This window comes from Meleagris gallopavo, chromosome 5 (genome assembly GCF_905368555.1).
Source record: "Meleagris gallopavo chromosome 5, MGAL_WU_HG_1.1, whole genome shotgun sequence".
In the NCBI taxonomy this organism is placed as follows: Eukaryota; Metazoa; Chordata; class Aves; order Galliformes; family Phasianidae; genus Meleagris; species Meleagris gallopavo.
This window is the reverse complement of record NC_139408.1, coordinates 26,192,929-26,218,461: the sequence shown is the minus strand read 5'-3', so window position 1 is coordinate 26,218,461 and position 25,533 is coordinate 26,192,929. Positions and strand designations below refer to the sequence as shown.

Below are 25,533 nucleotides of genomic sequence, written 5' to 3'. Positions count from 1 at the left end.
AGAAATATTTACAAACATGAAAGATAGTATTCACTATGGTGTGGGAGAAAAAAATAGTCCATGGTATGGATCAAAATGGTAAAACAGGAGAGCAGGTGTGCATGAAAAGCACAGCTCGTCGGTCAGTGTCTCCATTTCAGGGACAGAACACTGACTTTCTGTACCAGTCACTCCCACCAACATCATACAAAGGACTACCAGGTGCTTAGATACAAAGCCACTGCTGTCTGTCTAAATGTAGGCTAAAGCAATAAGTATCTTTCTACTTCCGTCCCAAGGCCAACACAAATACTAGCAAATGTGAAGGCAACAACTCACTATAATAGAGCTCACTAAGCCCAGCATCTCAGGCAGCTGAGCACCAACTTGAACACCAGAAGCTACCTCTGCTGCTCTCATCATCATCTCCATCACAGAATTTCCATCCAGCACTCACACTCCCAATTCCTGTCTCTCTTGCCACTACACTTTTATATGACAGTCAAACAGCGTCTCTGCCAAGCACATACTTGCCCTCCTAGTCAGAGCAGCAGCACGAACTGTGCAGTGGTCCCAAAGTGTCAGATCAGCAGATTAGATAGGTGCCAAAGTTCTTGCAGAGGAGCTGTGGCCCTTAGCTGCTCCCAGGCTCGGGGCAGATCCCGCCGTACATGGCTCACTCCATGCTGCCTTGCATCCAGGATCACGCACTACCACCAGGACATGTCCTCAGGGCCAGCCATCAGACTGGGTGTCAGCAGCTCAGCAGTGAGAATGGGACCACAGCAGTTGGCAGTTCCTCGGACAGGGAGAAAGAAGCTTCATTTGACATTTGTTTTACAGCTTTGTCCAGACAGGCACCAGACACCTCATGCAGACAGGTCCTACATTTGATGCTCAAATATCTTTATACTCTTGGCTCACCCAACACTGTCACAAGGAAAGTTCATGTATTGAATGAATGTCACGGGTAGCCATTGTGGCCACTCCTGGAGGAATTTGGTCCAATACAACTAGGATAAACACTTCCTAAACCCCTTTTCTAAGAGATTAAAGTACTCCCACTGCAGTCGTGAGAGCACGTGGGAGAATCCAACAGCTGGCACAACTACTGTAAGCTGAACAAAACACTAAAGGTGAACAAACTATCTAAATAATGAGAAAAAGTGCGTTAGGTCAGTATAGTTCATTCTAACTAAGTGTAATTAGCAGGAGAAAAAAAGAAAAAATTAGTTCACTGCTAATCTTTCACAGTGTCCTTTCAGGGACATTTCATTTTGCAGAGAAGTTTCAACCACAATAAATATCCCAAATACAACCTTCAGTGCTCTTTCCTACTTGAACAGGCAACTCAAATTACGTGTTGCTTGGGACTCTCATAAATGTGTATTTTAATCCCACTTTAATCTATGCATAGAAAGAAATGTAAATCACACCCACAAAAATGGTCATTCTGGGCTACCTGGCTGTTTGGGGAGTTGCATGTTTTTAACCATAAAGATGCATCAGATAAAAATGTTTTAATGTACTCACTTGTACTCCTGGTGATGTCTTAAGTTAATCACAGGGACTCAACTGTGAAAATACTTTTTCAATTGATGCTCTCACTTAGCGCTTCTCCATTTCACATGCAGAGGTTTGTTTGCACAAAGTACAGCTATTCCTATTTAAATTTTAAAATAACTATGAAAATCTTTCTTTTGATATTAGGTTCAAGTAAATGATTCCTTTCACTGAAGCTTGATAAGGCTTCTGCCAAAAATGCAGTTATAGAGAATTTGGGGGCAAAATGATTTGAAAATTCAACAAATCTTAATAACTATTTTGATTTAAAAAAAAAAGAATAACTCTGGAAATGTGGGAAGTTCCGATTAGGCAATTCCCAAAATAAAATTTCAGCTTTCAATTGCAGAATATTTTAGTTTAGAAATCAGAAAAAAAAAAAAAAAAAAAAATCATCAAAAGTGCTTCATGTGACCCTATGCCAATGTTGTTCCTATTTTCGGCTTACTTTAGATTGCTCAGAAAACTGGAACCTCTATTTTCCACGATCAACTTAAAATGACAGTTTTCTTTCGTTCAGTTTTCTGAGCCGGACAGCAAGTCAGTTACATGCAGAACCACTCACAATTTTTTTTCAGTAAAAATAAAATAATGCATCTAAACTGCATGATAGCACCGGAGTGGGATGGTGTGCCTGAATATCCAAAAATACCAAACACAGCATTTAAGCGTCTGTGTATGTTCAAACTGGCAGTGCTCTTCCTTCAGAAACACTGAAACCAGATGTCTGAAGATCTGCCAAATCAAAGCATTTGATCCAAGAGAGAAAGTGTCACTCCCCCAGTTCTGATCAGTGCTTCTCTCGGTGACAACACATCATTCACAACATGGGAAGTATTGAACTAACGCAACGCAAAGCCACCCTAAGAATACAGAGCAGTTGCAGTAAAGGGACTTCCAGGCAAGCTTTTGTGCAGTAACAACTGATGCTGCTTCCCAACAAAGCACTCACCAACAAATCCTTGGGAGATTCCTTACTATTTCTCCTTCAGAAGAAAACTAAACAGAAAGCACAAGGCCACACAAAATTGACTTCTTCATATCAACATAACAACCCTCCCCCTCCTATAATCCATGTGAGCCCATAATGGTAAGCAGCAACCATGCATAGCAGTGAAGAGATTTCATCCGGAGCATCGGGAAAGTACGTGATCCTTCTAGTAGAGCCCAGGAGGTTCTGCATCAGTGACAGTGAATACCACAGATACCTCTTCCTGTACTTGAGTGTCCATTCATTTTGATGTGGGCTGTGTCTTTGTGTTCTGGATGGGAATTGTGTGCTGGTATGACAACAACAGGAGCAAAGTGTTTCTTGATTGCTGGAGCTCCTCAGGCCTGGAAGCCAAAAGCTGATGCTCTCTCTCTGAGCAGCTCCCGGCACAAATGACAACTCCAACTCCCTGCAAATGAAGAAATCCTTCATATGACACCAAATCCAGATACTCAGACTTTATGCCGAGATGGCCTTGAATAGGATATCAGCTATTTCTGACACTGGAATTGCCTATATGTGTCTGGAGCCAGCCTTGTTGTCCTTGATGGCATGCACGTAGGCTCTCTACACAAGTTACAGCACAGCTGGGATGTGCATTTCTGATTATAGGTATTTCGTATTTTGACACATTCAATACACTACCTCCCAGTCAAACAGCAGCCTTTACCTAATTATTGCCACCATTTCAAAATTCTCCCCTCCTTAGCCTCCTATTTGTCAAAGTTACAAATATTTAGCTGCTGCAGGTAGGATTGATTGTAATTATTCTTGTCTCATCCCTCATGTAAACTACAGCCATTGCACTCAGATGTCTCCTCCATTTCTACTGCTCTCTGCAGATTTAAGTTAGAGAATCAGTAATGTTAAGGGACTAATCCTTCTGCTCCAAAACCAAGTGGCAAACTATAATGAGTAGTTGTAAATTCAGACTGAGTCCTCATCAGAGGACAAAACTGCACGCTGAATGTGATATAGACCTTAAAACCCTCACCCTTCCAGGACAGAGACAGGTCAGAGAATGAAGGCTTTTTCTCCTAATCCAGTCTCCTGACAACACTCAGCTATTCCAGAGAGGACTTCCTCATCTGGCGCTTTCTCTCTGGGATCTTGACTTCTTTGGAAGTCTAAAGTCACTGTTCACAGGAGCTTAACCCAGCTGCCTGAACTGAGGTGTCCAGTGCCATCCGGGGCACCCAAAGGTACCCACGACCTGCAGAAGAGCCGTGTTTGGGAAGAGGAAGGAGAGATCGGACAAGATTGCAGAGGACATCTCAGATCACACCAGCCCTCAAAGTCTACTAATTTGCTTTCTTCCCAGCACTGCTTGCTTTTCCTTTGCTACTGCTTCCTTAACCCCGCATGATCCTGACCAACTTTCTGAACCTCTTTTCCACAAGGACTTCATTGTGATTTTCAAAGCAGACTTCTGACATATGTTACCTTCGGGGGGCTCAAAGACTGGTGGATTCAAGCAATACATGTGATAGCCACGGTCACAGTCATCACAGAAGAGCAGCTGGTCCTGAGGCAGGGTTGTTGGAGAAACAGAGAGGAAAAGGGAGAGAAGGAGAAGAGAAGAGAAGAGAAGAGAGAGAGAAAATGATGTAAATTAGTCTCTTGCCAAGCTGAAGACATAAGCATGGTAACCAGCAGTGCTCAGCTAGGAACAACGAGCTGCAACAGAGAGACTAAGAGACCATGGGGTAGGTAAAAGCCACCACGTTTGTGTGCCCAAGATCAAACATCATATTCCTGAGAGGCCACAAAGAGCCTCACCACAAAGGCAAATCCACTTTTAATTGGAAAATCTTCCTGAGGGCCAGAGGGCTTCCTCTCCATGCCAGCCTCACAGTGTAGGACCAAAGGCTGTTAGGTCAGTGATATGCTGCACTGAGAGAAGAGGACTGGCATCCCCACTCTGTGGGGTTAGTATGGCCAAGCTCCGGATGTTATCCTTTCAGGCGAAACCTTTCTCATAAAAAGCTTGGACTTAGCCAGTTATCCAAAACTCAACCAAATGCTTTGTGAAGTAGATGGGAATAATACAATCCTATCTCATGGCCTGCAGCTCTTTCACTCACATGGGGAGAAAAATGCTTCTCAGAAGTATCCTCTGATTCCTAACACAGAGTCCCTATTCTCAGATTTCCTCATTTACCACTAAAGCAAAATGAACTCTCAGGCTTCATATTCATTTCGCTATATGGAATGTAGTCTGAACTACTGCTTCTAAAGTTCTTCAGCCACAGTCAATTCTCCAAGTTTCTCACAGACTATCAAGGATTCTTAGCATCAGGATAAAAGAAAGAAAGGAAGGAAGGAAGGGAGGAAGGAAGGGAGGAAGGGAGGAAGGGAGGAAGGGAGGAAGGGAGGAAGGGAGGAAGGGAGGAAGGGAGGAAGGAAGGAGGAAGGGAGGAAGGGAGGAAGAGAGGAAGAGAGGAAAGGAGAGAAGAGAGAAAGAGAGAAAGAGAGAAAGAGAGAGAGAAAGAGAGAAAGAGAGAAAGAGAGAAAGAAAGAAAGAAAAAAAGAAAGAAAGAAAGAAAGAAAGAAAGGAGAAAAAAAAAACGAGGAAAAAAAAAACCGAGGAAAAAAAAAAACGAGGAAAAAAAAGACACAGAAAGAATACTGTTCAGCTGCAGACTCTGAATCATTTGGAAATCCCTGGAATTAGTAGTTAGGTGTATAGAACCAAATGTTTCCATCCCTAAGTATTATAATTAAAATCTTAAAATTGAACCAAGAAAGTAAAATCAGAGACAGAAGAAAAATACCTGCCATCTCTAGGGTTATCATCCATTTAGATCTACTCCTGATTACAGTACTGGAGATACTACTCCTCGGCAGCTCCCTGCCACAGTGCTAATTTCTATTGAGTAAGCATATCAGCATCTCAGGTGGCCCTATGTAATACCCATGATAAGTTCACCAGAGATGAGCAGCTGAACAGGTCGCTGGGAAGAGCCCAGCTCTGCTCCCAGGGGTGGGCCATCCTAGGATATGTATGGAAGCAGCAGAAAAGCCAGGACCCACACCACAGCCACATGCTTCTCAAGGCGGACATGACAACAGCTTGCAGTGACACTTATTGGCGTGAAAAGGTAAATCAACTCACATCATTCTCAGAGGTGCCACAAAGGCTGCAGGATTTGCACTCAATGCACTGCCACTGATAGGTTTTAACAGCCTCAGTCATGTTTGTGGTGAACTGCAGGCAGGTCGGGTGTCCTGAGGAAGATTGGAAACAACGGTCATGGTTAAGGCTTGCTTACGTATTGTCAATTAACCGGCATTAATTTGGGAACAAAACACACATGGACGTGGACTGATCACAACATGGGCTGCAGCTGATAGATACCAAAGAGAAAAGCAGGCATTAACCCTTTCGCTGCCGGGCACAAGAGAAAATCAGAGTCATTCCCACCCAATCCCCACTGGCAAAGCGGTTTTATTCAGAGCTCTTAAAAATAGTTTGGCTTTGTCTTCATTTTTTTTGTTTTGGTGTTTTGTGTTTTTTTGTTTGGTTTTTTGAAAGAAAAGAAGAGAAAGGATGAAATCAGAAACAAACCCAATTTCAGAAAGAGCCCATCCATCTCAACAGAAATTGGACTACAGTTTCAATTACCTTTGTTTCAACTGGACTGAAGGACCTAGTGGAAATGAGGTTATTCTCCATTTCAGAGCTTCCCTTCCTGGTGTCCAAATGGGTGGAGCAGTTCTGTAAACGTGGCTTAATTGGAAGCAGTAGCATATAGAGAAGAAGTAAGACAAGATGGAGGGATACAGCTTTTAAATTTTTTAAGAGCTCTGCCACTAAAGTTGATTGGCACAGAAGAAACCAAATTGCACGGCTAACCTTCCAGGATCAAAACAAGAAACCAAAAGGAAAACACCCCAAGCCAACTCCCACAATGAACTAAATGAAAGGAATAAAGAAGGGAAAGCTAGCAGAACAGTCACATCTAGAGGGGAAGAACAAACTGCCAGAGTCACAACCCCCGCCTCTACATGCGTGTGGACTTCAGCTTTGCAAAACAGCGGTATCACAGTAGCGGGGTTGTCTGGAGGGGAAAATACAAACAAACAAACAAACCAAAGGTAGGATCAATGTTCCTTCTGCAAAACAAAACAAGAAAAATAGGCCGCTGAAATAAAGCACAGCACTCCCAAACCACCCCTATCCAGGTGAAGCAGTCTCTAAGTCACCCGCAATAAGCTATTGCTTGCCTGTTTGGAAAGCCCTGCATTTAGTATCTCTCTCTGGCACATATAAGCACGTGCAATCTGCAGAATCAGTGGCAGGGAAAATGGGACAGGGCTCTCCAATTGCTCATCTATATGCAGAGAAAGCCTAGAAATACAGGTACCACATCTGGCACTACCTCATGTTTCTTGTAGAAACTTAGCCATTGAGTGTGCAGGCGTTTTTCACCACTACCAGATCCATTGTTCTTAGAGAACAGCCAATAGGTAGAAAAAATCTTTTCCACCTCCATGAGCTTGAGTGTCTCTTTTTAAGAGTGGAGAAAAAAAGAGCTGTTTCTCTGATAAGAAGAAAAGGAAGGCATGGCTAGTGGAGATGTGCACACCGATGCGCTGTCTTCATTACCAGATTTATCAGTGGTATTTTGTCATGCCATCACATCACCCACAAGAATAAAGACCATCTATATTTTCTAGTTAGCAAAGCAAACACTTGCTAGTTAACTGTAATGCATGAGAAATATATTTCTTTTATGTGCCCAAGCTGTCACAAAATGGTGGAATAAGGATTTTGGTTCTCCAGCTCCATTCACATGGCAGAGATATGACCACTAAGCTCGTTCAGCAATGAAATGTGTGTACATAAGTTATGAGAGGAGTTGAACATAAACCAAAGGAGATACGTTCATATCATTCTTCTAAGCCTTTGAACAAAGAAGTGTGTACTGACGAGTTAAGAAGATTGCTATCTCTTGGGTCCCTTGTAATGTCAGCAAAAAAAAGGGTCACATTTTACTGAGATTTACACAGGACCAAGTCCAAACTGAAATTCTGGAGACCCTGCAGTCACAACTGTCCAGAAAGAGACCTATGACGTGACTCTTTTTCTTGCTGAGAGGACCTTGTATAATAGTAACAAAACGCAACATAACACTGAAATAATCCTCCAGATCTGATTTACAGCAAATGCAGAACCTCATTTCAGTGCCATGGAAGAGAACAAATGGGTCACACTACACAGCAGGGAGGAATTCATCCCAATGGCAGCAAGTCTGCATCAAGAAAGGTTGTGCAGTGCTGGAGTATATCAAAGAAAACAACTCATACGGGGTGTGAATTAATCAGAGAGTTAAATAGCTTCAGTCACATTTGAAAAGAAACAGAAAGAATGGAATCAAACTTACAGAAATAAATCAAAGTTAATTGCATACATGCATTTACGTGCTCACTTGCCTGCGTGCACACATTGGTCATTGCAGACTATAGCCAGAGACTCCCTTTCCCAAATGAAGGTCAGGTTCTGTTCACTGCTTTATTTTTGTCCCTTCACACTCATTCCTGTTCTCTTCCAGCTATCCATCTTGACTCTCTAGTTCCTCACTCTCCTCAGAAATACCTCTGCAGGTTTCCTGTGCTGTCTGGTATCAACGGTGCCTCGTCCTTGAAGTGATCCATCCTACTTTGTAGAGCCTTTCTTAAGCACTGCACTCATCACAAGACTAAAAGAATGGGACTTCTGTGGGCTGAAGATCTCTTAGAAAACATTAATAGTAGAGTGAGGGCTGCTGTGACAACTTTTTAATAGCAAAGAAAGAATCTTTTGCAAAAAAACATCGACTTACTTACACCTTTGGCCTCTCTCTCCAAATGTGATGATGGAGTCCAACAAATGCCCACAGTGACATCTGCACAGCCATAGTCCACTCTCAAGATATGCTTGACGCAGAAAGAAAGCCTCATGGACATCTCTTTCTGTCTCCAAGTCATATTCTCTTTCACATTAAACAACATGCCTTGTAGTTCCATGACCCAAAACCTAATGTTGTTGGAAAGATTATTTTAAATTATGCCAGTAGCTCAGTGAGGCACTGCAGCAAATGGTAAGCATGCCAGTGGACACTCAAAACATGAAAATACTTTTCCCTGCTCTCTCTTCATCTCAATCTCTGTTTTCCACTTTCTTTGGTTCAAAACCCAGTGTTTTTCATAACCCAAGAGGAAATTCACACTCTCAAGACTTCTTGGCATTGCATTAGTAAACACCATCCCTGTTTCACACCTTGGCATCTCCTCCCCAGAAGATATACAAGGAGGAAGCCCTGAAGCTGCATACAGCAGGTTACTGTCAATAGATCCAAATCCATTTAAAAAATACAAAGGTTGATTCAGCCTATGAACAATTTTCCTTTATACAAAGAGCATTTAAAACTGCAGTTCCAGTAGCAGATACTATGAGAGTGCATGAACCAGAGAGTAGGAAAGATTTTCTTGCTTAATTTCATCAGTTATGTGGTCAGGATGAAGAAATACTTCTATTTCGCTAATCTTGTGATAAACTGCATTCCTTATGGTTAAGGTGTGCAGCAGTCTACAGCGGAAACTCGGTTATAATTCAGGCAGTGCCTCAGCCCAGGAGAAGTCCCGATCACTCTCACATGTCTGTATCAGCTCCGCGCATCTAACAGAAGAAGTAACACATATTTATGGTGCCACTGAAGTCAATAGACAGACCTCTAAAATATACCCAGGGAGCAGTTCTCTTGAAGGAGAAGGCAATATGTTAGCATCGACAGTTTCTAATCTACCATAACTATTCTCTACCTAAACTTTTGCTATGCCGCAATAGCTATAAACAACAGAGACAATAAAATTTGCAGTGAGCGGGTCTCCAACAGCTCATCCCTTTGTCTTAGTGCAATATTTTAAAGTATAGATCAGCCCTGAATGCTCTCCCATCTATGTCAAAACTCTCATCTGGATCTGAACTCTGCGACCAAGACCATATTTTACAGTGACATCCGTGTTTCACATGCCGCTGGTTTTAATTGTACACTATGTCCATTGAACACCTGAACTGAGGAATGGGAGGTGAAAGCATTTCAGCAACCATTTCATGACTCCTGCACTTGATACAATTGCAGGCTGGTGGTAAGGAGAATTTAAATGGAAACACCCTTAAAAAAAATCTAATATTCTCTTCTGCTTACACTGCCTGTGCAACACTGAAGACCAAAACTGACATTAAAGGGCAGCAGCAATCTGCTGCTCCCAGGCGCTCTGTGACCAGCCAAGGCCTGCAAACGGCTCATTAGTGCTTCTTCAATAATGGATTTTGCATCACAAGATTAATTGCAGCCATGTGCTCTGTCACACCCGCCACAGACTATTTAAGTTAACAATCCAATCAATAACCTTTTTCAAACAAAGGCAGAGATTATCTTGAGGAAAAAAAAATAAGCCAAGACTCCTATAAAAAAATGTGAAATTCTTTGTATGGAGTAAAAGGTATTTCCACCCAGTTCCCAATTCTGTCCTTTATCTTTGCTGCGTAGTTGTGGGCTTTTTAATCAATAGTATAATGAAAACCCACAGGGCTCCTAGCTATAGCATGTCAGAATTTATTCCATGAACTATTCGAGTCTTTAAACAACCATAAATACATATTATAGATCTAGTGACACAGAAAGCCCATCCAAACATGCACAAAAGCTGCAAGAATTCCTCTTACTAAGACTGAATAAGCACTGCTATGACCTCTACCTTCATTAGAGAGAATTATTACTGTTATTTGTAAAAAAAAAAAAGAAGGGAAAAGAAACTTGTAATTCTAATAAGGGATATGTTTTTATGGTTATGATATAAAACGGTAGCCTTCTTTTGTCCATCTACAAGTGCAGTTTAGCATGCTTACAGAGAGCTGCTGTCAGCAGCTCCCACATTCAAAAGCTGCCAGCCAAGTTTACCTATCAGTGAATTATGAAAAGTATTTTTTGTTTGCCTTTTAATTCCTGAGCCGTTTTAGGGTTCCACCTTGAAAGGTCCCCAAGCAAACAGAGGGATTAGAAGGAGTCCTTAAAAAAGCAAACCTTCCAACCAAACCAAAACGCTGTCAGAATCCCAGGGCTCCAGGAGCTGCAGTGCTAAGGAATAAACCAAACATTTCTAAGGAAGGAGGACATGGAGCTAGTGGGGTTTTCCTGACCCTTTCCATTTGGCAACACCAGGGAGCTGTGGTGCAGGGACATATGCAGGCCTGCACGGAACCACCTCTCCCTGAGGCCACAGCAGGGGTGGGTGCTGGAGGTGCAGATGAGGAGCTCCACCTCACTCTTTTCACAGCAGAGCCCTGGTGAACTCAGCTTTTTAAGAAAAACAAGCAAATAAACAAAAAATGAAGCCCCATTTGAAGGCACCTTTGGGATTTACTACAGGAAGAAACAGAGGAAATATTCCAGTGTCAGTTTCTGCACCTCGATGGAAATGAGCAAACATGACTGCCTCTCCCAGTGCTGAAGGTTTTGTGTTCGTATGCTGCCACAACAGAATCAAGGCCTTGGTTCATAGACACGTCAGCCTGATTTGATCTGAGACCAATTTTCCTCTAATCACAGAGTCATAGAATAGAAGGGATCCATAAAGGCCATCTAGCCCAACTTGCCTGCAATGAAGAGGGACACCTACAGCGATATCAGGGTGCTAAGAGCCCTTCCAGCCTGACCTTGAGTGTCTCCAGGGACGGGGCATCCACCACCTCTCTGGGTGCTGCAATATGCCAGTAACTGTGCAAGAATTAACCTCTCTAATAAGCTCTGAAACAATGCAGCTGTAGCAGAGCTATCAGTTCACGTCATTTCATTTCCTGGCCCTGCAGTCTTCCTGCTCAGCATGGCCAGGGCTGGAAAGGAGCAGAACAAAGCACAAGGCTCCTCAGAGCTGCCTACTGCAGCAAAAACAGGCACACACATTACAGCCTGGCACTCAAGTATTCAGTAATGGTAGAAGAGAACTCACTTTAATCACTCACACAAGGGACAAATAAAAAACAAGCTGGGCAGAACCCAACCCCAGTTAGAGAGGTATAACTGGAGTCAATAAGGAACACACTTTAGAAGCCTTGAAAACCCATCAGCAAGGCAGTTTTTTGGCATGGTGCTGGGAGAGACTTCTGTCTTGGGCTGGCAGGGTACAAAAGCCATCTTGGCATTCTCCTGGCACACCTGCAAGCCAACCTCTCTGAGCACCCAGAACCTGTACCCACACCTCAAGTTCCAGCTGTGGGGACTAGAGATCCTGATGCAGGAGAAAGGCACAAAAATAGGGGCAGACCACAGGATCAGACCACGAGACCAGCATGGCTGCTCGCCAGACTCCACATTGCTCAGCTAAGGTGAGATCAGAAACATACCCCAACCAAACATCAATAGAAATGCCACTTACCCACAGCATCCCATCCCACAGCTCAGCAGACTCCCCTCCCTCCTTCTCCAGGCCTGCCCCTATTAGGCACTGTTGGCTGCCAGACAAAATGGCTATTTCTTCCCTAAGAAACATAATGTGGAAGCACTCAAATAACCTCATAGCAAAGCATCAGCTTGTTAATGCACTGGTAAGTCATGCCAGCTCTGAACGATTCCTGGGGGTGAATTAGGTCAGAGTGACCTCCAGAAAACCAGGCTGCATCACCGCACGGCTTTATGGGTAATGATCTGCTAATTACCAGGAGGCATTTGGGCTGCTTACCAACACCAACAGGAAGGAAACCTGCCTGCAGGCACTGCACGGACTCCATATGCCAGGGACACAGCTCCTAATAACAAGAATAAAGCCATTTATAAAGCGCAAATCAGCGGCAGACTAGCAGAGAATGCTAATGCCGCCCAGCAGGTACACCTTGTGGTGTGTGAGGCCTTCCCAACGCAGAGCAGGTCCTGCGTTTGGTCTTAAAGAGAAATATGGGTGAGGTAGACTGAGATGAAAACATGGGAGCAGGAGGATGGCTGCTTATCCATAGAAGATGAATCACCACAACCTGGAAAGCCAACATCCCCTATGCCTGAGGGACGTTTTCGTTACCCTTCAACAAACTGCAGTGGAAAAAAACTCAGAGGCAGCACCAACCTCGTCGCTATGCGCTCCCCAGCCCGGCCAGCTCACACACCACAGAGCTTTCAATCAACTGGCAGGCTCACTAAACCCTTTCAAAATGAGCAACCAAGCAAAAATACTTGGTCATAAACACTAAAAATAGGAGTGGAGGATTGGGTTTTGTTTTGCTTTTTAACTTGGTGAAGCCAGTTCTTCCTAGTGCATTAAATCCACCTCCCTGGCAGCCCATTTAGAACATCTCCTCCCCTCTGGGAGAGCCAAAATCTCCCACTATAATGAGAGGAGTGGGGTGATATTTAAAATGCTAGGGAAAGAGCAGTCTGAATAGCCTTCCACTCAAGCATTTCATGAAAACCACCATCAAACCCCCCATAAACCAAGATGGAAGCTCTGCTCCTCCTCCCCTTCACTACCCTGCTACCTGCACAAAGCTGCTGCCTGGACGCCTGGCCCTTACTCGCTGTTCCTGTTGGTCCAGCCTGAGAGTAGCATGTCCGCAGGGATAGCCAGTGCAGATAAGCACACCTCTAACCCCAAGGCAGTGCCCAAATAGCAACTCTCAACACAAACTGGTTAGATAGTACAGAGGAGGGTCTCACAAATGCCACTGGCTTGCTGGAATTTGGAAATAAACCACAAAGATGACTAAATTGTCTTAGAAGTTTCAGGCAATGAAATGAGCCTCTCGCCCTCACAGACATCCAGCACGCCCGCAGCTGTCCTGACCCCACTGCATTGCAGTCTATTACATTGACAAGGACAGAACCGCAAAGCCCACAGAACAAACAGAACAAGCCCAAGCACTGACAGTGTGAGGTTTTCCACGCTGACCCGATGCAGCATGCCTAACCCAAACTGGCAGAGGCCGTGGCTTTTCCCGAGGGCTTTCCCTCCTCAGATTCTCCCTCCACTTAGATTATGTCTAAGAGTGCAACAGAGGCAACACATGGGGACGCAAACATCTCTGTGCTGAAATCAGGCCTGTGTTCATCCAGCTCACCTGGAGAGCATTCACACAACTGCTTCGTGCCACCGCAGGCCTCCTCAAGCACCGAGGACTCCGGGAGAACTTCGCTCAAAGACTGGTGGGAGTGACCACACAGGGAAATAGGGCAGGCAGGCTGAGTTAATGCAGGTGAACTGGAGAGGCTGGGAGAGGGGGAAAGTAGAGGATCACTGATATCTGGACAAACGTTCTTTCTAGAGTGACTGAAAAATGACTCTGGATTAGTTCACTGACAGAACGGTTCCAGGATATTCGAATCCAATGGCAAACTCCAGAGAAATCATTTAAATGTCATCAATTTAATGTTAAATAAACTATGCAGAAGATACCATGCCATTGCATAGATGGTGACCCCATCATTGTTACATGAGGGAATTATATACCACTCAAGTAAAGAAATTCAGCACGATTGTTAGATGGTTGATAACCTTTACAAACACACCATAAACAGAAGCAGTCTGACTTTCCCACACAAACATCACTTACTCTGCTGCTAATGTGTTGTATATTCAGACATAATCAGAACTGCCTCGCTCAGCTAAACACAATTCTGAGCAAGCTACTTTAGTCACCCATTGATTTAAAGGAGCTCTCTCAGCTATGGAACAGGCACCACTCTTAACAAACTCTCCATTGTTTGTAATGCAGGATAGAAGCTGGAAAAATCCCATAGTCTTCTGATCTTTCCCTTCTCCACTAATTAGAACTAGGTTGGTTGGGAATTTTTAAGTGTCAATGAAGATTTTATCAACATGGCAAAGAGTCTACATTTCTCCATCAAAATCCCAGCAATGTCAACAGTCAAAGGGAAGCTGCAGCTCAGTGCACACTGCAGAGTATCAGTACACGTTCAGAATGGGACAGTAAAAAGTACAAGTTTACTTTCTAAAAAATGTAATTTCACAGAGATCTAACTACCTGAGCAAGTGGTGAATTTTAACAAAGTCCATTTTGCCAAAAGAAAGTGAGGGGAGCAGACAGGGTTAACAAATAGCAAAGGCAGAAACAGATTTTTCAGAAAGGGCGAGACATTTGTGCCAGTATTTTACAAATAAAAGAGTTTACTTTCATTTTGCTTTAAAAGTGAGCTCCACTTAATTGCTTTTAAGAGAAGAAAAAAACGTCACAAATGAAATGTTTCATTCAAGTCAGAGCCCACTTGGCAGAGGGAAAGGGAAGGAAAGGGTCATTCCATTGAGAAAAATAGAACACGTTTCATTCTGAAGCAAATGAAATCATTTCTCCTCACCATGGTATCTTTCAGTTCCATCACTTGAACAGCCCTTTGAGTAACTCTGTAACAAAATGATGCCGGAGACACCAAAACAGCAGGATTTTTTGTTTTTCACTGTTAAAACACCAGATTAAAATCCACGTGGTTTTGTAGAATGCACAAGACCTTCCACACCAGATTAACCAAGTCTGGGTGTAGGACGTTCTTTAACCTGTAACAAGTGAGCATCAATGATTTAACCTACACAGCCCATATTTCATAGCAGCTAGATATCATCACTTAAGATGAAACAAGAAATTAGCTAGTTCCACTGCAGTGGACACAAGTGTCCCTCATTAAACAGTTCACTAGCCCTGCTTCCTTTCAGCACCAGAGGAATTGCTTAACAGAGGCCATACGAAAGTAGAACATTATTCTATTTAATGCCAGTGAATGATCTTCACAGTACTACTGGGATCTGTTAAGCTTTCTGACCCTGCTCTTAGTGGGACTGCTGCTCAGTTCTGGCAATGAAAAGGAGTCTGGGAAGTTCTCTCTTATACTGATGGTCTGACATGGTTCTGGGCACCTTATGGACCCTTGCAGAGACACAAACACAATCCTTGCTGTAGAAAGGCCCAAGAAGAGCTGTGAACCTGTTCTTTAAGAATCCCAAGTACAGAGATCTCAGCAATAGATGAGATTTCCGAAGCAAGGCCCTGTTGTAGAATCCACGGCATGCTAAAATGAGTTGTTGAGCCTGAAGAAAGGGCTGGAAAGACTTTAGTGCTGTTTAACAGATTTAAGCCACTCCCAGCGGAGCACTGATGCAAAGCAACTATGATTTGTGCTGACAATGGAAAGTGAATTTCTCAAACATAAGCTCAAAACCACTCTATATAATATAAACTCCACCATGCAAAGTGCTACCTGAACAGGAATGCTATGGCTTGCACTGAAATAAAAGTACTCCTTCAGTAACAGTATAGCATTCAATTATTTCTCAAAGACTTCTCACCTCGGGAGCTGGCCTCAGTACTGACTCCTGAAATCAGCATACACAGAAAGTAATAGTAGTTGGTACATAAAAGAAATCTAAATGAGTAAGCAACACCTCCAGCAGTGCTCGACAAAACTCACTCCAGCATTACTTAAAATCTTGTCTGTTTCAAAAAAGGTGACTGTATCTAACAGGTTTGGTCATGTTCCTTCTCCTGCAATCCACAACAAAGACACGAACACGAGGACGCTAAGAGCAAAGACTGAAGCTGCATAATGAGAAGGGGCTTCAGTTCAAGCAAAAAATGACTCCTAACAACCATGCAACCCTGGAGATAAACTAGCTTTCACTGTTTAGTGTTTTCTCCGTAGCAGTGTGATAGTTTGTAGGCCATTCAGAGCCACTACAGATATCTTAGGCTATGTCAAAACTGCGTCCAGTTATATCCTGGGTAGCAATATTAGCAACAACACTGTACCTCAGAAATTCGTGCTTTTTAAAGGTAAATGCCATGCTTCTCCCATCATGGTGTACACACTGTGGAAACACAAAGAACTAATGGCAACTGGAAAAAAAAGTTTATCAGATAACAGATAGAAGTTTCTAGATACACAACAGGAACATTTGATGAAACAACAACAAAAAAATGCACTCAGGTTTTAAAAAATAGACTGTTGAAAGTAAGATGCCACAGATGAGTGGCTCTCAGTTTAATCGTTAGAAAGAAATGTAGGACTAACCTGTTGCAAGTGCCCTGCTTTAATGTAGCAGACAAAATATAATTTTACAATAATTTCCAGGAAACAATGGAGATTATAACACATCAGGCCACAATCTAGACAAACTCAACCAAACTTAAGGGGAATAATCAATGCTTATGTGCTCTCCTGTGTATATATTACATAGTGGAAGTCCTAAAGATCCATCTTCAACATTAGGAATAGGAGGGGGACAGAGAAGGCTCTACTACTGCTAATGAGTATTATATATAAAAGCTTGGGTCTACAGAGAAAAGTTTTGACGTTTTTTTTTTTTTCTTCTTCATGATTTAGAGGCTGAATCACTCCAAGTAGGAGGATTCTTTTCCCTGATGCCAGGCAAAAGTTTGGAATAAATTTCAAGCAGGTGCAGCATACCAGCTTAAGCCAAAGCAAAGAAGCTAATGGCTCTGTCACTGCATTCATAACCCAGGATTGCAGCTCCCAGCTTTGTTAATCTTCAACCACATCTCAGCACAGGGAACAACAGCCATAGAGACCCCCCAACAGCTATAGCAATGCTGGCAAACACTTTTACTTCCAACTTCTACCACATCTGATTCTTACCAGCAAGAACTCTTCCCCAGACAAGAAAGTAAGACACCTTCCTAGCCAGTATAACAAAGAAAATCTCCTCTGGGAGCTGAGTAAACTGTGGTATTTTCTCCAGACCAGATAATTTCTGCACAATTAAAAATTTCCTTTATAGCATTTATATTTCCAGGTCTGTGGCTTAAGAAAGAGAGAGAGAGAGAGAGAGAGAGAGAGAGAGAAGGGGGAAAAAAAAGGGAAAAAAAAGGTAAAAAACAAAAAGCACAAAAACATTCAAAGTAAAACCTATGCAGAATTGTCCTCTGGAGACTTTACAGCCTGTAGCAATAGTTTTGTTGTGGTGGGAAGCATCCCGTTCATCTAAACAGAGTGGAGTCAGCCATCCATAAAGGTAAATTTCAACATGCCATTTCACTCCTGATTAGCTTAACAGAAATGTCTATCTTTGCCCTGTGTATCTGTCATACTGGGGACAATGAAAGTGACAACTGAGTTCAGACCTAGAACAAGAAAAGTGTACTGATGCCACAAGTAGATTCCTTCCTTCCTTCCTCTCTTCAACTTTCCTTTCTTTGATTTGTCACCACTCAGTTTTGCCTGTAGTCCAACCTCCATCTGGGTCTCTCTGACCTACACAGAAAGCTCTCTGACACCAGAAAGCTCAAGAGGAGCTAGGAGAAGAAGAACAAAAGCAGCAATGGCCAGGGGCTCAGGATCTGTCATCAAACATCTTCCATTTCTGCTCTGCTTTGGGAAGAAAAAGATTACTTGCATCCCATGAAATCCCTTCAGAAAAGTAGTTTTGTAGGCTTGAAATTCAGATTATGGTAAAATATCTGAGAGAAAATCACAGAAAGGGAATTGGAAAAGGAAAAGGCTTTAAAACTAACAACATCAGTATACGCTCTCAGGAAAGCATTGTATTTGCCTTCTCAGCACAGCTCAGAAATACGGCTACACCTCATCTCACCTCCACAGCTGTCTCTGACCCTCAATATCCAAAACTTGCAAAGGAGGGAAAGATCTTTCCAGCTTCAGAACGGCTGAGGACAGGCCAGCCAGTACCACACAGGCTGCTCTACCAGATCCTAAAGAGCCACACTGACTGGGGACAGTAAGTGTAGCTGAAACCCTTTGGTTTCCTCCTTCCTCCAGGGAATCTGTCACAGGCCTCTTCAACATAAGGTCTGAAGGTAAGAAGTGAAGTTTTCAAGTCATGCTTTGCCCAGCTGAGTGGAGAAACAAAACACTGAAGGAAATGGAAATTATACATCTAAAAAATAAAACTTTACAGGAAATAGCTAATTCTCACATGCTCTGTCAAATAGAAATGCTGAAAATCATGCAGGTAGGAGTTCACGTTGTACAATTATAACGGTTTTATAGAGACATATATTTTCTTTCTGGATTCATTTCTGATGTGCTCCTTAGGACATTTTGTCCTAAGGATTTGTCATTTAATCTTCTGGGTTTTTTTCCCACTACTCTGCAGACCTTGTACCCACATCAGAAGATTGCTTAAGAATTACGTCCCCTCTGCTATTCTTGTAAGCAGCTGCCAAAATAAGAAGGTCCATGTATAGCCTCTGCTGGTAGTGGAGCAATTGATGACAAAGCAGAGAAAATACAGCAGAGTTTTTTAAAAATGAAAGCAGACCTATTAGGGAAGAGGAAACACAGCTTTTTGTTAAAAAATGGCACCTAATCTGAAACAGTATTTTCTCTTTCCATTCTATACAACTGCACTATTAATCTAACATGTATAAGGGAAAAGGAGGTTTCATGTCTGCACTGCGAAATGCAGCAAAGGAAACCACAGATTTGGATATGGCAGAAAAGCACTCCAGAGGCAGGATTAGAAATGTCATAGGTAGGAGCAGGTCTCCATAAGGAAACGTTACTAAAATCCACACAAAGAACATAAAATAATTTAAACTCCACCTTTCAATCTAGAATACCTTACTGTGACTCTAATAATCTCATAGAAAAGGTTATTAAAACTCAAACATACTTAGGAAGATCATCTACCACCACCAAGTCACAGGAAATACTCTTAAAATGAGTTGTACACAAAAGCTGTGTTGTATTTCCTGCCTACCTTTACTACAGCAAGCAACAGGATCAGTTTCTGCAGTCCGGTGAATGGGGACAAAAGAAAGAAAAGGGGAAAAGGAAGAAATGTTTTGGTTATCTTCAAGGTTCATTAAGAGATACAAAACAAAATCCAGGAGCAAAAATCATAATTTACAAAACAGAAAAGAAAAACAAAATCAATAGAGGAGGCCGTTTTATTTTAAGCTTCAAAGAGAGTATTATAAACAATAGAGAACTTAGAAAAGTATACGTACAAGTATGTTATTCAACAATGTCTTTTTAAAAGATTACTTGCACTAAAAAAGACCCTGTAGAATCGGTTTGATAATGTGATATTTACAGAGGAATATACAGTAGGGGCATTGGAAGCAGAACTTTTATTTGAAAGGAATATTACACAAACTGAATACAGACCCTACAGTTTGCAAATCTTCATTATGGTTGTGCGTTTCATTATATTTTGATTAAATAAAATCTGATTTTTTCTTTTTCTCTAGCGGCAGCTCACCAATGCAAGCATAGAAACAACAAAATTATCAAAGCAAACCCATCCTGGTAAAGAACCTGATTATGACATAAATTTTGTCATTCAACTTAGTGAGAGCAGAACACAGGTCTACCAGAGATTCAATATGGCTATTTTTGGCCCTATGTGTTAATCCAAAGGGAATGGGAGACGGGGGAGGGAGCACTGCGACGGACACAAGGAAACCTCTCAAAGAGGTGAGTTTAAGTTTTTAGGTGTGCAAGAAATATGATACAGGATGAGGTCTCCTGACAACTTCACCTACACAGGATGCATTTTCGTAGACAATCTTTTCACTCAAAAAAACCAACGTAAGTCACATTAACAAAACACTTTATTATCTATACACTGGGTCTATACCGATAGATACATCTGACTACAGAGGACAGCTAATCTCAGAGCCAAATCCAATGCCCTTCTAATACACAAGGCTCGCATCCTTGCTAGCCTGCATCACACATGACAACAAACTATCCACTGTGAGCAGATTTGGCAGCCAACAAAATTTTCCAATGCTTGCATGAAGCAGAACTCATTTCATTGAGAAGATGGCTAACAACTGAGAATGAAGGCTGTGAACGTCCCTCACCGGACAATTTAGGATTGCAGCTGTGGGAATTCAAATTCTTCTCCTGCTGAGTATCCTCTATTGCTTACTGCTGACATGGGGGTGCACCTCTATACTTTTCAAAGTCCAATATTTCATAAAAAATGGCAAATACACAGGGTTTCTACACAGGGCATCATCCTTGACTCCAGAAGGAAGCTCCATGCCAAGAGCATCCAAACAGAATAGACACTTTCCTTACAACCAACTCACAATCAGCTGAGGAATTACCAAAGGAAAAAAGTGGGGGGAAAAAAAAAAAGAAAAAAAAAAAAAGAATAATAGTAATGAGAAGAAACAAAACAAAGCAAAAAACAACCTAATAGTTGTTTTCCTTTCTTTAAATCTCTCTTTTAGCAGAAGTATTTCACAGAGTTGCTCATATGAAAACCTGTTTTACTGTGCAGAAGAGACACATCAATCCTACAGGGAGAAGACAGTCCTTTGAATTGGACACAACATCTGGTAACAAAAAAATCCAGGCACTGAGCCTGGTCTTTGCTCTTTCAGCAGTTTTTGTTCAGATTTGTGCCTAACACAAGTAAAGCAAAGTAAGATTTAAGCATCTAACAGGATAATATTCAGGAGAAAGAAAACCAGAACAGTCTGCACTTACCACATCCAATTTGCAAAAAACAAAGATACCCAGCACATGTATGAATGGCTTCTTTAAGGTAAGAGAGAGAGCAGAGTTGATCTTTATTTTCATTATTTAAAAAAGGTTTTTTTCTTAAAGTAAATATTCAGTCTTTATTTTACATTAAGTGCTTTTTTAAAATTCCACGTCTTCACAAAATTGCATTTAAAATTCGAAGTAAAACGTATTTCAAACAAAAATACTGTGCAACTTCAGCACTCCTTTTCTCTCTTAAATATTGAAATAAATAAAATAGTTAAGTCTTTTTTCAGTTTGTTTGTTTTTCAGTCAGTTCTACTGTAGATCAATTCCAGTTTGACCTGGGTTTATACACATGCTTAAAAGAAAGTGAAATCAAGGCTTTAAAAAAATTCTTTGTATTGCACCGGCTTAGGGCATCCCCAGAATTTCTCTGAACAGTTGGCAGCCAGCTTCCCACAGTCCAGGCTCCTGTGCCAGATGAAACACAGGGACAGAAGGGTCAGGGCAAGGAGAAGTTATCAGAAGTATCAAAGCATCCTGGCTTCTCTCGGCCTTCTTCTGAAATGTCTTGCTTGAAGGATGCCGGAGTCCACGAGGGCAGGGCTGACTGCAGAGGGAAAGGCAATAAAAAGTAAAACTAAACAAACTCAGACAACAAAAGCAAGTGTTCAGAATAAAGCAAAAAAAGCACAAGTCAACCTTTCAACACTGTTTGCATTCTAGTTCTTTGAAAACATAGCTCGACAGATTCAGTTTCAACTGATGGTGGGAGCCATAAGTAAATACAAAGCAAACAGAAGAGATATGATGGAGCATATCCAAAAAAAAAAGGCACCAAAGGCTGTCAATTTATCTTACTGTGAACATAATTAAAACACCTTCTTCATTCAGGTTATATAGCTCTCTCTTCTCTAGAGGTTAAGATTTTGTTTACGAAATCCTGCTCTGATTACATCGCTGTATTACTAATTAGTTGTACAGAGCCACAAGCGTATGCAATACAGCACAAAAGATGTTTTCAGAAGTCTGAACCATGCAGATAGGAGAAAATAAGTGAAAAATTGCATTTTGCATTTTCATTTAATCTATGAATGGACTAAGTTGTATACTTCCAGGCTCCTGAGCTTAAAACGTACGTCTGTTTATTTCCACAAAAAAGGAGTGCCTTCCCCTCACATCTTTCTCACACCTCATACCAGTTCTGGATGACATGATTCTGTGATTCTATGACATGAATATCCAAAATCTTAGGAGCTGATAGTGACAGAACAATTCAAAGATACAAATTGCCTGCATCCTCTTAACAGGGGTATCAGAACTTGTAACTGCAACATTAGCTTTTTTTTTTTCCCCCCTTAGATGTTATTATAACTTGCATTCTCTGAAGTTGGCAACTTTACACTTGTGGAAATACAACAGAAACACTAAAACGATTTCAACCTAGTTTCATTACCCTATGGTATTTAGACAGGTTGGGCTTTTTCAGCCCTGGTAAACAGAACAAAGGTTGGTAGAGTTTATTGCAATGGCTCAATCAGCAAAAATTCATCCTGGCTTCATTCCTACACTGCAAGGGTTTGTCAAAACAACCCCATGCCAGCATGAACACATGTATATCCCTTATCCTTTACATATACTCACAGAGACCCGTTTTAAATAAATAAGAAAAAAAAATGGAGAAAAAGAAATGAGCGTTTATTAGAAACATCTACATATGCTGCAGCACAAAACACGCTGGGAAGATTCTGCAGATTATATAATAAGGCAACTCCCAGTAGGGTCAGTACAATGTTTGCTTGAGGAGTAGATTCAGTAAAACTGCTTGCCATGTGAAAGAGGGAAATTGCATGAGGATCCAGGTTTTGAAAGCTCCACGGTTCGATGGCATTTGAATCATAATTTTAGGACCTGTCTCAAAACATCACTAAAAGATTTAACCAAAGAAAGGCAAAGCAGCCAGGAGAGAATGCAGCCTGGACTCAGCCATTCTCTGGGAGCATTTCTGGTTGCTCCATGCAAACCAATGTTCTGTCTTTAATCAAGAGCCTGAGCTGAGGACTGTAAAATGGCAAACTGGAACTCCAAATGAATAACTAATGCAAAAGCTTAAAGGCAAAACAATGTGGGGATGGGATTCTAATAACACATTCTGTTGAAACAAATGGCCATCTCAGGGCTTGTCTACACCACACCACAGTTAAGTGTATTAGCAAGAAGGTTTCATTCAATAAAAGCAATAGCTAAGAAAGCTCAGTGCTAATTCTTCTGAAGCCAGTGGCAAATCTCATTTTGGACCCTGTTTCAGCAGCCCAGGCTCGTCATTCATGACCTTATCACATATGTGCATTACTATTCCAAGCATACTACATATACAAGAAATACACATTCAACCCACAAGCCCACAAACCTGGAGGGAAGAGGTGCAAAGTGAAGTAAAACAGATTTCAGCTCCATCCTACTCTGCTACATGTCTCACAATCTCCCTTTATTTTACATCATTTTCATAAAATTTATGTCATATTTTCTTAAAATTTTCTCACTAAATACTACCATGTTTAAATTTTAAAGTGTTTTCATGCAAGAAATGAGGTCTGCCCCTTCTTACACATCCTCTAAGTACCATAGAAGGAAATACGTTAGAGATCAATGCACACTCCATATAGCCTTTGTTCTCACTACTCAGCTGCTCAAGCAGCACGTCACTTCCTTATTTCCACACTCTCCCATCTGTGAATCAGTTTGCAGAGAATGGCTCAGGAAATTCTGTAGCTTTTCTAAGATCCTTTAGTAATAGAAAGGGGCCTGAGAAGATAACTAACATGATTAAATAAACAGAAAAGTCTGAATGTAGGACCTGAGATGAAACATTCTTTTATTCACATTTCGTATTGGAACAGTTTTATTTTGGTACATGATTTGTGTGGGAGAATATATGTTTCAGGAGAATCTCTGGATAGACTTGCGCTAACCTTTCTCTAATAAGAATGTCTTTGGAGGAGGACTGGAAAAGCAAGGCTTGTGATTAGTTGAAGGACTGTGCCTTCAAAGATCTCCTTCTTATAAAGTTCAGAACAGCAGGTTTCATTGAACTGCTGAAATCACTGGGGAATACAGAGCATCATGGTTCTTTCTGATTTCAAAGATGACTTTACTTTTCAGGTACAACCCAGAATTCACACTGAAAACTCTTTTTATGCCTTCCTAGTTTGGTTTGGGACTTATGTGTCTTAGAGGATACATACAATTGGCACTGTGCAGTTCTCTAATTTCTGACCTAGCTATGCTGGTGTCAGGTTCCACTGCTCTGTCTGCTCAACTAAACAGTGAGATGTAGATTTTTCCTCAGGTTGATTATCTCCATCTAATAAAGACATCTTGAGCAATTCAAAGACTACTCCGCTCTCCATAACACAGAATCTATTTTACATTCTTTCCTTCCTCAGGACTAGTTGGAACTAGTGACCATCCATATACACACTAACAGTATAAATAACAGTGATGGGTGTTTTTTATATGCAGCCATCTGTAATAAATGTCAGCTGGCAGTCTCTGTGCACTATGTGAGTTGTGGCTTTTTTCTGAGGGCACTGCACTACCCAGTTGTCACAAAAAAGAGTGGTTAGGTTGCGAAAGGATTAAGACTGTATGCATTGTTATAGTAACTGCATTTGTGAAACTAAACCAAGATTTAATAAATTATGGGCATCTGATTATTGTTTGTATTCCAGAAAAGCCCAGAATGTGTTAGGCATGGTTCACAAAAGACAATGGTAAGGACTCTACTTGGAAAAAAAGTTAGAGTACGCTTATTTTGCAGTTAATAAAGTGACTGGAGTTTTCAGAATGACATACCTGGATAGCTTTCAGCTAGCTAGCTCAGCTGCTACTAGGACACTGGTCAGCACAGAGCTCAGCACAGACTGCAAGAACATGCATCCAGCTGGGTGACTAGAGCTAACTGCTGTAATCTTAAACTACTGTCATCACTGCACCAGCAGCCACGTACAGCAGGCTGGTTCCAGCTATGTAAAGCATCCACCTCTCAGACAGCCAAAGGTAACTAGAATAAACAAAACTCTTTTCCTATCCTTCTCCATGACATGGACACAAGAAGTAGATACAAAATGGATGCAAGAAATCATGCTGCTCCTTGGCTCTGGATATGGCGCATTTCTGCTCCCTGTTTTTCACATGGCCATATCACAGAGCAGCAGAAGAAAAAGCTGTATTTTAAAATGAGAGAACACAATCCTAATACCATAAATGTAAGTGCAGGGATCGAAGGGCTGGAGAAACAGAAGCATCAATTTGAAGTTCATTTTTTTAATCTAAAAGATTTTTCACATTTATGGTATTTCCTTACAAACTGGGAACAACTGTACCTGCAGGCCAGATTCTGCTATGAGTTTTATGAACATGCATTTAGTGGAAATGCACTGGACTTCACTGATAGGACTGTTTACAGTAAAGTCAGTATGGAACAAATGAGCCTCGCCAGACTCATGGACTCATAATTAGGGAGTATATTCTATCTTT

The 25,533-nt window shown here is 41.6% G+C and overlaps 1 protein-coding gene across 13 annotated transcripts in view; it reads right to left on the bottom strand.

Moving 5' to 3' along the window:
• Positions 1 to 768: 768 nt before the first annotated feature.
• Positions 769 to 25,533, bottom strand: part of DPF3 (double PHD fingers 3) — a 179,927-nt gene continuing 155,162 nt past the window's right edge. For 6 of the 13 annotated variants that reach the window (XM_085224901.1, XM_085224902.1, XM_085224903.1 and 3 more), the window contains 2 exons: positions 5,649 to 5,761; positions 769 to 2,942 (listed from right to left, as the gene is read on the bottom strand). In XM_085224901.1, the coding sequence (XP_085081027.1) occupies positions 2,775 to 2,942; positions 5,649 to 5,761 (281 nt within the window). In that variant the 3' untranslated portion in view covers positions 769 to 2,774. Of the gene's footprint in view, positions 2,943 to 3,976; positions 4,059 to 5,648; positions 5,762 to 19,421; positions 21,605 to 25,533 lie in introns of those variants that run through there. The other 7 variants (XR_014883529.1, XR_014883530.1, XR_014883528.1 and 4 more) reach the window with 2 other exon arrangements.